This window comes from Pseudopipra pipra, chromosome 9, assembly GCF_036250125.1.
Source record: "Pseudopipra pipra isolate bDixPip1 chromosome 9, bDixPip1.hap1, whole genome shotgun sequence".
Classification (NCBI taxonomy): Eukaryota; Metazoa; Chordata; class Aves; order Passeriformes; family Pipridae; genus Pseudopipra; species Pseudopipra pipra.
The window spans coordinates 12,599,909-12,613,851 of NC_087557.1; the positions used below are offsets into that span (position 1 = coordinate 12,599,909).

The 13,943-nt window shown below is 38.0% G+C and overlaps 1 protein-coding gene across 5 annotated transcripts in view; it reads left to right on the top strand.

The window, feature by feature from the left end:
• FRRS1 (ferric chelate reductase 1) overlaps positions 1–13,943 on the top strand; it is a 32,781-nt gene that overhangs the window by 10,685 nt on the left and 8,153 nt on the right. For all 5 annotated transcript variants that reach the window (XM_064664669.1, XM_064664668.1, XM_064664672.1 and 2 more), the window contains 14 exons: positions 3,368–3,563; positions 3,786–3,922; positions 5,142–5,236; positions 5,865–6,015; positions 6,823–7,002; positions 7,898–7,996; positions 8,534–8,681; positions 9,220–9,336; positions 10,097–10,212; positions 10,495–10,581; positions 11,532–11,629; positions 11,803–11,861; positions 12,577–12,720; positions 13,838–13,899. In XM_064664669.1, coding sequence (XP_064520739.1) covers positions 3,368–3,563; positions 3,786–3,922; positions 5,142–5,236; positions 5,865–6,015; positions 6,823–7,002; positions 7,898–7,996; positions 8,534–8,681; positions 9,220–9,336; positions 10,097–10,212; positions 10,495–10,581; positions 11,532–11,629; positions 11,803–11,861; positions 12,577–12,720; positions 13,838–13,899 — 1,689 coding nt within the window. The remainder of the gene's footprint in view (positions 1–3,367; positions 3,564–3,785; positions 3,923–5,141; positions 5,237–5,864; positions 6,016–6,822; positions 7,003–7,897; positions 7,997–8,533; positions 8,682–9,219; positions 9,337–10,096; positions 10,213–10,494; positions 10,582–11,531; positions 11,630–11,802; positions 11,862–12,576; positions 12,721–13,837; positions 13,900–13,943) is intronic.

The following is a 13,943-nucleotide window of genomic DNA, read 5'->3' on the forward strand; positions in this document are numbered from 1 at the left end:
TATAAATAGCTTCAAGTACATAATTCTCTCCCTCTCTCTGCCCCAAGAGTGACATGATATTTGAAACACCATTAGAATCACAAGTAATTATGAAGTTTCTTTGGAAAAACTTGTTCTGAAGCTTTCTTTCCTGCCGGGGGGGATGGGTTATGTAGTATACTGAAGATTCAAGAAGGGAGGATGAGTAAAGTAACACATTTGCAGTCATGCTTCAAACTAATGAGTATTGAAGTATTTTTTTTCCATTCTAAATAAAGGTATGAATAACTCTCTTATACTGTAACGGTGTCGTACGTGCTAGTGTCTGTAGAGAGAAGACTCCTGGATCTTGTGCTGTCTTTGATCACATAGAACATACTGAAAAATCTGTGTATGGTACAAACTAAGTAAAATCAACAGTCAGTGGTATGTGACTGTGTGCTGACTACAGAGCTAATATGCTCTGTAGCACACATTTGTAACCTTGACTGGGGCATTTACTGATGCTACCACAGAGTGTGCAGCTGGCATGCAGGCAGGACAGAGGACCTGGATTACATGTGCTCTAAGGATCTTGGTTAACATGAGCATTTCAGTGTAATGCATTTATTTTGGAAAACGAGTCACTGGATAGTGCACAAATCCTTCAACTCCGTGTTCTTCCAGACTGTTTGAATGATAGTAAGTACTAGAGAATTGCCAGTTGAAAAATGATGCATTTAGCTTTTGATTTTTAATCTCTTCATGCTTCAGTCCTAAAGTCAGTTATTCCTATTCCTCTATAGTACAGGGAGTTTTGCAGTTTGCTAATTCCTATTGGCTCTCAAGAATTAGTTGTTTCAAAGAGTTATAAATAAGCCATTATGGCCAAAGCTTCTTAATACTTGCAAGCCAATTCTGTCAAGATGGGCAAATCTAAAATTTGTAGTAAATTACAATGCAAATGGAGAATATTTTCAAATGCTGTAGGTAACAGCCGGCTGTTTGACAGCTTACACACCTCAAAACTTGAGTTAATGTAGATTCTCATTTTAAATCTACACATGGTGATTTTGACTCAGTTTTTTATGTCCTTATCTAGTGAAGATGATCTTGCAGGGATCTGCTGATTGATCTTTATTAGAAAGCAAATTAACTGGTTGTTTTTTTTTTTTTTTTCAAATTTAGACATGTTTCTAAAAAGAGTAGAATAGTAGAAGGAATTAGTTCTGTAAGATATGATAGCTTTTATCAGTCACTCAGGTCCTTTTTGTTACAGATGAAGACTTGTTTTTACTTTAATCTTTAAAAGAGATTTTTTCTTTTGTGGTAAGGCTAAGAATGATTCACATGTCACACTTCTGCTTTCCTAAACCTAACCTTTCTGTAACAAATCCTTTCCATGCCATTAATCCTAATGCTTTTCGTTCAGAGTTGTACTTATGTAGGTAGTTGTGAGATCTAGTTGTCTTCATCTGTTTTTTCTGCAAAGGGTAATAGCAGGAAAAAAGTTAAATGTTCAGCAGTTCATTGTGTTTGTTTATTACAAACCTTGATTGCTTTCAGGTTTTGGTCTTTTTTTATTGCATTAATCTTTGCTTAATCTTTCTCATCTGCCAGCTCTTGAGTTAGTTAAGTCTGCCAAAGAATATTTCTTGTTTCATTTTAAATCTCTACCACATCCTTTGCTAGTTAAAGCAGAATTCTAGCCTACTATTTTTCGTCTCTGCAGTATGCAGCCTTATCTCTTCTTACAGAAACTTGGTTTTGAAGATTTCTCTGGTACATATAATTGTACTGAACCTTAGTTTTTAGATTTCTGTACAATTTTTTAACTTGTGAGTAAAATCACTTTGATGTATACTTGTGACAGTTTGCAGAGTATTGGAAGTAGAACGAAAAGTTCACTTTAAGTAGAAGTTAAAGATATGATCATAATGTTATCTTGAATATTTAGGAGGAGGAGTTGAGTGTTGGGTTTTTATTTTCTGGTTCCTGAAACCTAATTGTTCAAACCTCTCCTGCCTCTGATTTTCTTCTATTTACCAGTTTAAAGTTGTTGAGGAGCTCTTAAGTTGAAGTACAAATGTAGCCTTGGATATTGTGGATTTTTAGCACTGAATGTATGAGAACTTTGGAAGAGTTGATGACTCTTATTGTGTAAGAATCATGACTTGCCTTGTCTTCCTTTGGCTGCTTTTTAGGTCTCTAGAATTCAGACCGAAATGGCTCAGTGTGTTTCCTATCTTCAGGTCCACGTGTGCTGTCAGGGAACTGCATAACCTGATACTTCTTATCACTTGGTGCAAAATGGGCATGGCTCGTCCAGGAGGCAGAGTTCTGTGTCTATGTTTTGCTAGATAGCCCTTTCTTGTGCCTAAGGATTGAAAGGAAGTTCATCTCTGTTCTCCTGGCCCTTTGGACATGGAAATGCTTTTTTTTTGTTGGTGAAGGTGTTCTGTAAAACCACAATAACTGTAAATCTGTAAACCCTGCATGTAACAGAGTAATAAAACAATTGCCACAGCTTTTATGAAAACAGTATTGTGATTGAGCAAAACACTGTGATGAAAGCTGGGATCAGGGGTTCATCTAACTGTGTTAGGATCTGTGGTCCTACTACTCCACGTGTTTTTCATCTGTACTGTTCCCTTAACAAGAGTGTGACAAGCAATGATATTGTTTGACTAATTGTCTGGAGGCCCAATGTCCAAAAGGAAGAGTTCGAAGGAAAAGTCTTGTGCTTGTCTGCAGTAAGCATACACATTTCTTTGTTGAAATTTTCATACCAGTTTCTCAGTCTTGCATATATAAAACTTATTTCTGACACTTGGCAACTTTAGTTTCTCTCCAGAAAGAAGAACTTGTTACTGGGGAATTATTTGTCATATGTGAAGAAATAGACACGGGTTGTGGAAAAAGAAAGGCAGCCTTTAATGATGCAAAATTGGAGCTATGATTAATAAAAGAGTGGTTTTCATACTAACCGTATAGTTCCTCAATACTTTTGACCTTTATATATCTGTGAAACAAGTTTTAAGATCCATCTGTCCTGTGCTGATGTTTAAGAGATTTCATTTTTTTTTCTGAGAAAGAATAGGAGACAGATAGGCAAAAGATACTTTAAAAGTGGTGTCAAAATGCACAGTGGGAAATAATCCATCCAGTGGATGGAGGGATCCTTCTACACCTGTACTCTTGAGGGCCTGAAGAATGGTATCAGAACACTCTCTTGCAAAGTCTGGCAGTTATCAGAAGCAGAAGTTATTCAGCAGCTGGAAATGGTGCCTTCTTTTTTTTTTTTAACATTTTTTTAATTTTTGTATTCAACTGACTTCCAAAGATGAGCTGTGACCTGTAATATAAATACTTATTGTATTTAACAGCCTGTAAATCTTATTTTATATAGATGGAGCTATCTGGTCTTGCTGTTGCTGTTTGGATGTTTGTTTGCTTCTGTGCACCTGTGGGTGGCTATCCAAATGGAAAAGTAAGAGCAGCCTGCACTAGCATGGTACCCTGCCATGGTGGCTCTCCACAGCTGTCACCTGAGCACACCATCACAGTGAACGGGACTGAATTTAAACCAGGGGACAACATAGAAGGTCAGTTAGAGCTGAAGAGTTTGATTTGCTGTTTCTTTGTGTTGTAGATGTCTTTACTCAGTTAGCTATACTAGATTTATCTAAGCAATTGAATGTTCTTTAGACGATCCATTAACCATCATTCAGTACTTGGACAATGAGCATCTGGCAGTTATTGTTGAAATATTTCCTTCTTCCTTTGGAGAACATTTCAACTTACTTTTATTTTTCTTCTTGCCTCAGTTAGTCTGTCTGGACCAGATTTTGAAGGATTTTTCATACAAGCCCGGGATGCAGAACACCTGGATGGCCCTGCAGTTGGTTCTTTCATGTTAGTTGACCGGAGACTTTCTCAGCTTCTGACGTGTGGTCTTACCAAGGTATAGTCTAGTGACCTAAAATGAGGCATGAGGCACTGAGGTGTTTGTATTAGACTATGTGATAGGACAGAGCTAAGCTACATAACTTTATTTGAGCTTAGTAAGTCTTTCAGGAAATTGGTCCAGCTTGGAGTATAGAGGCAGACTCACTGCAACTTGTTGGACTGTTCTTTTTTGTAACATAATTTTTATTTGTGCATAATGAATGTAGTGTGTTCCTAATATTAAAAGGAGGGGGGCATGGTCTGTTTTGCTATTTCATACTTGTTAAGGACAGAGAAAATGTCTTAGAGCAAGGAAAGTTTAGGGCCATTGTTGCGGTAAACAAACGCTATTTCATAGGGTGGTTTAGGTTGGATGGGGACCTTGAAGATTATCTAGTTCCAATCCCCTGCTGTGGGCAGGGGCACCTTCCACTATTCCAGGCTGCTGAGAACCCCTTCCAACCTGGCCAAACACTAGGCTATAATCTTTAGTATTGCTCTGTCATTTACTGGTTAGTGGAGCCTTCTTAGTAACAGGCTAGATCTGTTTTAGATAAGTGGATTTGCTTCATGTGCAAGAGAGATGAACTCTGACTAGTGTTTCAGCAACATGTGTGAAATTCATGGACATGTACAGTGTCATCTGAGCTGGTGTGGACAAAATTCTTAATCTGCCTAGATGTACTTTTTTCTCTCCACTTCTATCACCTGTCCCCCACTGGCACTCAATGTATTCATCAGTGCTGTAAAGCCATGGGGATATCTGGGTGGTGCCCTCTGTGCTCAGAGGACTTAGTGCTGTGTCTGATGTGTTTATTTTGTGTGAAAAATGATTTGATCCCAAGACTACTTACAGGTTTTGTCCTCTGGAATATTAGTTCTGTTCTCTCTGTAGTCACTGCACTGTCTCGTCATCGTCTTACTGTCAAAAAATTGTCAAAATGTTTTGCTATCAAAACCCCACCATTTTTGCATAAGTGCTGCAGCAGCCTTTGTCTCATTGCTGGGGTCTTCTGGCTTGAAAGTTGTTCTTTTTAGCCTTGAAGTCTGTCAGTGTTTGTAAGTTGCAGTGGTGCACTTCATCTGAGTTGATCATGACTGACTGGGGAAAACCAGTTGCACTGGGGTTGTGCAGTGTCTCTTTAGGATTTAGCTGCAATCTGTGCTGACTGTGTTAATTAGCATCTCTTTAGTGCATATCCACTGTGTAACTCTTGACATGTGTGTGTTTTCAGAATTCATCCGTCAGTCAGACAAGTAAAACAAAAAAGAAACACATGAAAGTTTATTGGATTGCTCCTGGAGATGCACCAAAACACGTACAGTTTCTGTAAGTAAATCTAGTGTCAGTTCTAGTTTATTAAAATGCAAACAAGGTAAAACTGTACCATTGTCTGTGTCATATATTGGCCAGCAACTGAAAAGTCAGTTGGACCAATGGCCTGAAAAGTCAACATCCCTTGCTTGCTGCAGAGCTTGCATTAATACAGGCACTTGTTCTTTAGGGAGAGCTTGCAGGTGATTACTTTGATTTTTTGCAGGGAGTTTGGAGGCTGAATTCTTGAGTATTTCTAGATAACTTCTCATTTCTCATGCCTGTAATGTACAGTGTTAAGAATCTTCTTTCTTTGCTTGTACCTAACCAAACTATTTGTATACCCCTCTGTTACACTACTAGCTTTTTGTGAACTACAACAAATGCAATGCAACTCTGAAGTTGTAATCTATGCTGCGGGCATGAATGTTTCTTATATCCACTGCAGCATGCAGTATGATGTTTTAAAATTCTTTTTCTACTGACATTTAAGATATTTTCCTACTTCAATCCCTAAAATGGTAGAGGTCTACATAAATATGAGAGTTTTACAAATAAGTTCTATGAACTATAGAAGCTTTTCCTTTTTAAAGTAGCAACTGGCTGTTGATGTATACAGTAATGACTGAGTGTTGTGTTTAAGAGCCACAGTTGTCAAGAAATACAGGACTTTCTGGGTGAAGATTCCGGGTCCCATTGTTTCTCAACCTGATGTGCTGTCCCCAACAACACCTTTGCATGCAACTTCAGAGGCTGTGTCAACTTCATACCCAGTTTCCCACTTATCAAAGCCGGTAAGTAATGATAAATAAATCTATCTTTAATGCTTATGATTAATGGGATCTAACATGATTACATTGATACAGGCTCTTGACAGAAAAGGAGAGCTGAGTAACTTTGATATCTCAGACTAAGAATGTAACCAGCTACCCTCTTGTATTAGTTGAGTAGCCTGAACTTCTGAGGGTTAAATGTTCTCATGCTGCACACAGGTCAAAAGGTAGATAGAATATTTAGAACTTAATGATAAGAAAATATTGTGCATAACTCTGAAGAGAGATGGGAAAGACTTGCTCTGGTCTTGACCAACAGTTTCCTATTTAGCAACTGCAGGCTCAGAAACCTTCTTCCTGGGAGTTTGTCTGTGTTACTGACTTCTATTACTGATTTTTGAATGGATTGAGCAAGCATCACTGTTTGATCCAGGATAACTGTGACTTTTAATCCATGTATTTTTTTTCAGTGTGTATCAGTGGAGTTTATACTTTGAAAAGGAAACACAAAGCTTTCTTATCCTACAGCTGATATTACCTCTCTAAATATTAAAGTAAAGGAAATTTCTCTGAAATTTTTACTACCTTTTCAAAGTTATTCTATTGTAATGTCTTTAAGGCAGAAGTTCAGCTTGAGTAAAAGTACAACTTGGAATTCATCATCATCTTACTTGTCCTAGGGCACTTGTAGACACGGGTTAAGAGATTGGTGTGTAGACACAGATGTCACTTTGTTGTTCCTTGTATGCTTTTTCTAGAATAGGTAGAAAGGGTGGGAGAGGAGGGAAACTCTCATTGTTTGATTTGTTTGTTTCCTTAATTATCTAGTTTAGTGCCTCAGGCTGTGGAATTATGAAGTTCTGCATTAGGAACCCTTCAAACTGTGATCCTGAAAGTGCTTCCTGTTTTTTTCTATCCTTCCAAAAAGAAGAGAGTTCAGTATTTATTGAAATGAGTGGTCCAAGTGAAGGCTATTTAGCATTTGCATTGTCCCATGACCAGTGGATGGTGAGTTTCTATTCTATTTCCATAGTTGCTTTTGTGAATTCAGTAAAGTTTGAGTAGTACTCTACTAAAACATGCATATGGAAAATGGAAATAATGTAACATGTCAGATGAAGTGTGACTCTCCCATAGTGCTAAAACAGAAGTTGTCTTTTGTAGTGGATATTCAGTTTTAGCTCAGGACTAATTGCAGTAGAATTTCCCTATGGATATCTGCTATGGCAGAATCCAGCCTGTCTGTTGACTGAAATTCCTGGTTAAATCAATCTTTCTTTGTTACCTAGCCAAAACCCCTCACCTGTTAGAAGCTGACTTGTTATTCTGAAAACCATTTCATTTTGATGGTTGTTTGTCTAGAAATAACTCCATTCAATCTTAAAAAATGTTTAAAGGTCCTTTTTTGAATTGATGTTAGTGAAGGGATGATGCTGTTGACTAATGCATAATCCATAAACTACTTGTTGCACAAAGGAGATGCTGTTTATATTCATATCCCTAGTGCAGGAACACTTGGTTCTTAACAACACTTTGTCTTTACAACTGTGAAGAAAACCATCATGTAACTGAAGTGGATTTTTAAATAACATCAACATCCATCTCTGTCTTGCCTAGTTAATTCAGTAAATTCTAAATAATTAAAGAAACTTCTGATAATATGTCTGTTAGTTTGGAAGGGAGGGATGTGCAAATTATGGTGTGTGTTTCTATGTCATCTGTTTGACTTAATGTGGTTCCTCTGTAATAATGCTGATGTGTTTGAAAGATGGGAAATAATAGCTTGATAACTACAGAAATCTGTCTGAGGTCTTGCTGTGCCCATATTAAATCAAAGAGCTTTTGGAGACTGCCAGTGGCGTTTTTTATTCAGCTATATGTATTTTTCTTTTAAACTCTTCAGGGTGGTGATGATGCATATCTGTGCATAAATGAGGACCGCCGTGTTCACGTGAGCACTGCCCATCTGACGGGACGAAGTCGTCCTCTCTTGGATTCGGAGGTACGTTTGAAAACAACTAAGACCCTTCCACAAATGTAGTTTTGAAGTAAGGTATAGTGTTTCTTTGTGCTTTTATTTTGCACATCAGATGCAAATACTAAGGTGGATCCATAGTTTGTTAAGGTGAGATTGGTTGGACTCTTACTTTATAGTAAATGTTAACTTTGGAAGTCTAAATTTAACTTGTAAAAATAAGTCACATGGTGGGAGCTTACTGGATTGAGAACCTCTGCCTATTATTACTCTATCCCTTTGCTAGAGCTGCAGTTGCAATTGATATATCTTGGATTAAAGGTTGAAAGGGAAGAGGAGATCATGAGCTGGAAAAATTGGTGATAATAAGTCCAACCCCTATGTTGCCGTATTGACTTACTGGCATGCAAGAGAGATTCCCCCTCCTCAGATCATTGATATTGTTTGTGCAACAGTGACATTCTTGTGCAGGATTACTTTTAAGTAACTCTTGGAGGGTTACTTTTAAGCCTATTACTCTGCCAGTCTGAAAACACTGGGTATTAAGTATCTACTGTTTCACAGAATGCCCTTGAAGATGTGTCATGGAGGCTTGTGGATGGTGTTCTTCAATGTTCTTTCAGAAGGAGTATTCATCTTCCTGCATATAAAGAGAGATTTAATCTGGATGCCAGTTACTACATCTTTCTGGCAGATGGGGAATCTAGTGAAGGTAAACTTTAACTTACATGTGGTTGCTTTTCTTTAAACAGCTCTAAATGAGTTAGTAACCCTTCTGTAAGATATGGCTTAGCTGAGAACTAGTGTCTGAACTAAGGTTCCCAAGTTTGAGGGCCTTAATCTAGACACCTTTACTACCTTTCTGGATCATGGGTTTGCTTTTTGAAGTTGTAAACTTACTCATGTATGTGTTGTTGTGTGCCCACTTGATGCTAGGAATTGGTAGCTTCTTGAGAACTGGACACATTGTTTTTTTAGAAATAGAAACTAGCATCTAAGGGAATTATTCTTCATGTCTTGTGCATGTGGAGGAGAAAGATATATTTCCTGTAGAGTGGTGGATTGGTTCTTGTACATTAAGTGTGCAAGATACCTTAGATGACATCTTAGGTTCTTAGTGTATTGCATGTCAAAATTTAGTTTGTACAATTATGCTCAATGGCACGACATTCATGAATAAGGAATGGGCACACTTACAGGTGCAGTGGCTTTCATTAGCAATAAATAAACCACTTTGTGTCACTGCTTAGGTGGACTAATATACAAACATCGTCGTCAGCCCCTGATCACCGACAGACTGTACAATGTCACGGGTCCTCCTCGGGATATTGGAGGCTCCCGGTCCCCACGACTTATCAAGGCTCATGGTAAGCTGCAGCTTCTAGTTTTGTCTTCCAGCTCTAGACTTCCTGCGACTGTAGAGCTATTGCAGAGTAGGTATTTCCTCCTGTTTTTCTGGCATTCATGTTGACTAGCAAGATCCACTACTGTGGTGGCAGAGTGAAGTTATAATTTTTCATTTCAAGAGCAGCATTGTTTCTTTTTGCCCTGGAAAACGAACCTGCATTTGCCGTTTCCCTAAAATTTATGATTAGGACTTGTTTCTCTTTACCTCTTACTCTCTGGTTCAAGTTGTTCTAACTGCATTATTTGCTTAGTTCTATTTGAAATAAGAAACCACTCAACTGGCTGTCTGGAGTCACTGAAGTTAATGGCAATTTTCTCTCACAGTACTGGACTTTAACACAGGTCCATGAGAGTCACTCATTTATTTCTCACACAGATTGTAGGAATGTCATCTTTCATCCTCTGACGTCTGAGTTGGTGACAGAATGGTGTCTATCACCAGTATGCAGGGACTGTATTAGCATGTATGAAATGTGCACTTTGTATAGAACAGAGCTGCTCTGTTGTGCTGTGTGGGCATAGTATGATTATCTTTTACATGGATGCTTCTGCCCTCTAGCAAGATAAATGCTGTAAGGCTGTAGTCTGAACCAGGTGGTAAGTTTTTACTCATTGTTAAATTCTGAGCATAGGGACTGAACTGTTACATAGTGTTTTAAGTTGTATTCAAGCGCTCTTAAGTTACTAATTTACCTTGTATTTTTTCCCCTCAATTTTCAGGAGCTCTAATGTTTGTTGCTTGGATTACCACAGTTAGTATTGGTGTTATTGTTGCACGATTCTTCAAACCTGTTTGGGCTCATTCATTCCTGTTTGGAAAGGAGATGTGGTTTCAGGTGGGCAAAATACCCATATCTCCAGCTCTGTTTTCTAGCATTATTGTAAGTAGAACTATAAACCTACTAAATTCAAGAAATAGGAGACTAAATATGGTGTGATTTACATCTTTCTTTGATTTTATGAAATGAAACAATTATGAATCAGTTTATCTACTTTACTAGTAAAAGCAAAGTCTAAAGAGGGCACCAAGAACACCTTTAACTGATGTCTGTTTAATGTCTTTCAATGATGTCTTAAGAAAGCTGTAGAGTTTCTAAAAGCAAACTTAACTTTTCTAGGTGCATCGTATGCTTATGTTGACCACAGTCTTGCTTACAAGCATTTCTTTTGTGTTGCCTTTCATTTACCGAGGAGGTTGGAGCCAAGTAAGTGTGTGCTTTTGTCTTGTTAACTCTAATACAAAGGTGGGACCAAATGAATGAGAAAGAGGTCCACTGATGACTAACACATTATGACTATTTCCAAGCAAATTGCTGTGAAAGGAGTTCTTAAGTAGGCTGGTTTCAAATCCTAGCAACACAAAAGAGGAATGTTGTTTCCTTTACCTGCAGTTGAAAAATGACAGTGCTTTCCTTCCTTTCTCTTTCTCCCAAATAATTCCTTGCTCATGATTTCTTTATATACTATTTTGGTCTTCATATTTCCTTGGAGAGCTTGAATTTGGGAGGGGAGTGAGGATGACCTTAGTGTGGTAAACCTGCTGGAAATAAGTGCTTTTATGAATTTAGATGTGAGTACCTGTATCCAGTGATAACCTTAGTCTGGAGTAGTAGATAGAGATTATATACCCGTTGCTCTCATCTGTATTATATTTGGTACAAGGTGACACCAGAAATTGGAAAATCTAGAGATTATCTGAATTCAAGATGGGAGAATGTGGTCACAGATATGAACTAGGAGCTAGGAAAATTGAATAAGTGTTTTAGGATTAATATTAGAATAGACAGGGTGAGAAGGGAGACCGTGCTGGGAGGAGTTAAAAAAAATAAGCCTCTCCTGAAGACACAGAATCAAGGCTGAAGAGCTTAGAGCATAGCTTCTACAGTCATATTACTCTGCTCTTCAGCTTGTAGAATTTCTCAGTACAGCAAAAAGGTGGGACAAGCCCTGGGCTGACATACTAATGTGTGTGCTGCCAAGGTAAACAATCTCCATCTGGCTGCAGGGCAGCTTACTGTGTCCTGTTGCCTCTGCCAGTGTTGCTCCACCATTGTAACCTACTAATAAAAGAATAAATAAAATTTTCAACCTTTTGGTATTTTTTTCTCTATGCTTATATAGGTATGATATTTTAAAAAGTGTCCTCTCTCTTTAGCAAGCAGGTTTTCATCCCTATCTTGGCTGTGCTGTGATGGCTTTGACGATCTTTCAACCACTCATGGCAGGTTTCAGACCATCTCGTCATGCCCCAAGGTACAACTAACTCATCAAGCTACAGCCACAGGAATTAAACTTGCCTGTTTCTTTACAAATTCTTTTTACAACAAAAAGCTTTTACAACTTTAAAGTAGGCAAAAACATTTTTTTGATTTCCTCCTCCCTCCCCCAACTATGTAATCAATAAAATGTGTGTAATTGTTTTGTAGGAGGCAATTGTTTAACTGGTTTCACTGGAGTACTGGCACAACAGCTAGAATATTAGCTGGTGAGTAGAAATAATAGTTTTAACTTCCATTTAACTGATTTAAAGCAATTTTGTTCATTGTTTGGCCTATTACTGGTCTAAAACATCTATGGACATTCAGTCCAGGCATGTGTGAAGATTCTTTTTCTTGCTGGCCATCTCCTGTGTGAGTTTTAAGTGGCCTTTATGTACCACTTCTAGAGAGGAAAATTACTGACAAATCTGAAATATCTCTGTAATGAGAATCTGTTCTTATTTTCAGTAATTTCTTTTTATCTTGGAAGATTTGAGGATAATGTTCTTACAGTAACATAGTTCAATGTTATTTAATGGGAGAAGGAAGTCTCTTATTGAACCAGAAGCTGGATTTAATTCTAGTAATAGAGACAGGTTTCCACAGGCAGCTTAAGCACAAATAGTGTGGTGCTGTGGTCTTGCTGGAAGTCACAAATGCTGTAATGTGTTAGTTTTCAACCTACTTAGTGCACTGTCTTGGCCTTTTCCTTTTCTTCCTGTCTTGCCTCTCACACCACCAAGTAAACACAACCCCCCACCCCCCCAACAGAAAAAAAAAAACAAACCAAAAAACTTTCAGCTGCATGAACTCCTTTAACCTCATTACTCTAGCAGTTGTAAGCAATTCATGGGAAATCTATTGCCAAAAGCATTGAGAGCGCTTTAGAAGTGGCCTGGCACAGCATTCTTAGCATCTTTTTGTCTTGTTTTTACTGACTAGTGGTGACTATGTTCTTGGGAATGGATCTACCAGCCCTTGACCTGCCAGACACATGGGACACCTATACAATGATTGGCTTCGTAGCTTGGCATGTTGGTATTGATGTTCTTCTGGAAATACACAGCTATTGTCTCATACGTAAAGGTACAAATCCAGAACAATTCTTGTTGTCACTTCGCTCTCTGAGCATAAAAAATGTTAAGTGTGGATTGAATTTCAGGAAGTGCTCTTCGGCCTCTAACTCGGAAGCTGAAAAGGAGTAACTCTTGGGTAATAGTGTTATATCTTCTGTACAAACTAATATGGAAGTAACCCCCATTTTTCTAGAATGCTTTTGTCTTGAAAAATGGTTTGTGCCTTTTTAAATAGTAGCCTCTCGTCTCTCAAACCACGGTTCATAGGGGCAGACTGACATGCATAAATATCTTCTAAGAATCTGTCATTGTTGGCAATTTTGATCCCAGGTGGATATGTTAAGTCTAGGCTAAGTCACAGATTTAGTCTGCATTTTATTGTTGACAAATTGCTGCTATGAATGGCTGTTTATTGCGTGAACAGAATGATCAGAAACTTGAGCTTAGATGCTTGCACTTTTGAGTGAATGGAGAATGAAGGTGAAATCCTGACTCTAGTGTGTCTAGTGAAGAGACAGGTAGTACTTTCCTTGGAATTGTTATCTTCACTGGCTGGTGTCACAGAGAGGAGATGACTGCGCATGTAAATGACCTGTATCTAAGTCAAAGATGAGACATCTGCAGAATTGAAGAGGTGTAATTAAATAAGAGGTTGTGTAAGGTGGCAAGTGGAATAGGAGTGATTATAAAACACGTGAATTTAGATTTAACTGCAGTAATTACTTCCTAGAAATAGAGAAATTAATCTGAAATGTTTGAACAATTAATTTTCTGATGTTGGCTAATGAAAAATACTTCTTAATGAATTCTAGTTATCTTAACATGTAAAAGGAAAGGATATTAACTTAAAACTCAGTGTTTTGGTTATTCAGTCTAGCAAAAGAGACAAAATGTTTTTCCACTTCAGTGTCCAGAATTTACTTTTTGTAGGTCAGCCTCAGAATAATTTTTCTTTTGTGTTGTGAGTATGATAGCACAGGCCATGAAGTGTCAAATGCAGCTTCCAGGTCCTTTTTCAGACTTGATGCTGTGCAAGACTGTCACAGGATCAAAACTTCTGTGGTATAAAAATGAAACCCCCTTCCTCTTAAAAGCAGATTTAACTTCTTTTTTCTTCCCATGAACAGTTGAAGTGATAGAGGATGACAGAGTACAGATACTGCAGTCACTAACATCTGCAGAAGCAGAGGTGAGTCACAATTTGGTAAATAACTATTGTGAAATGAGATGATT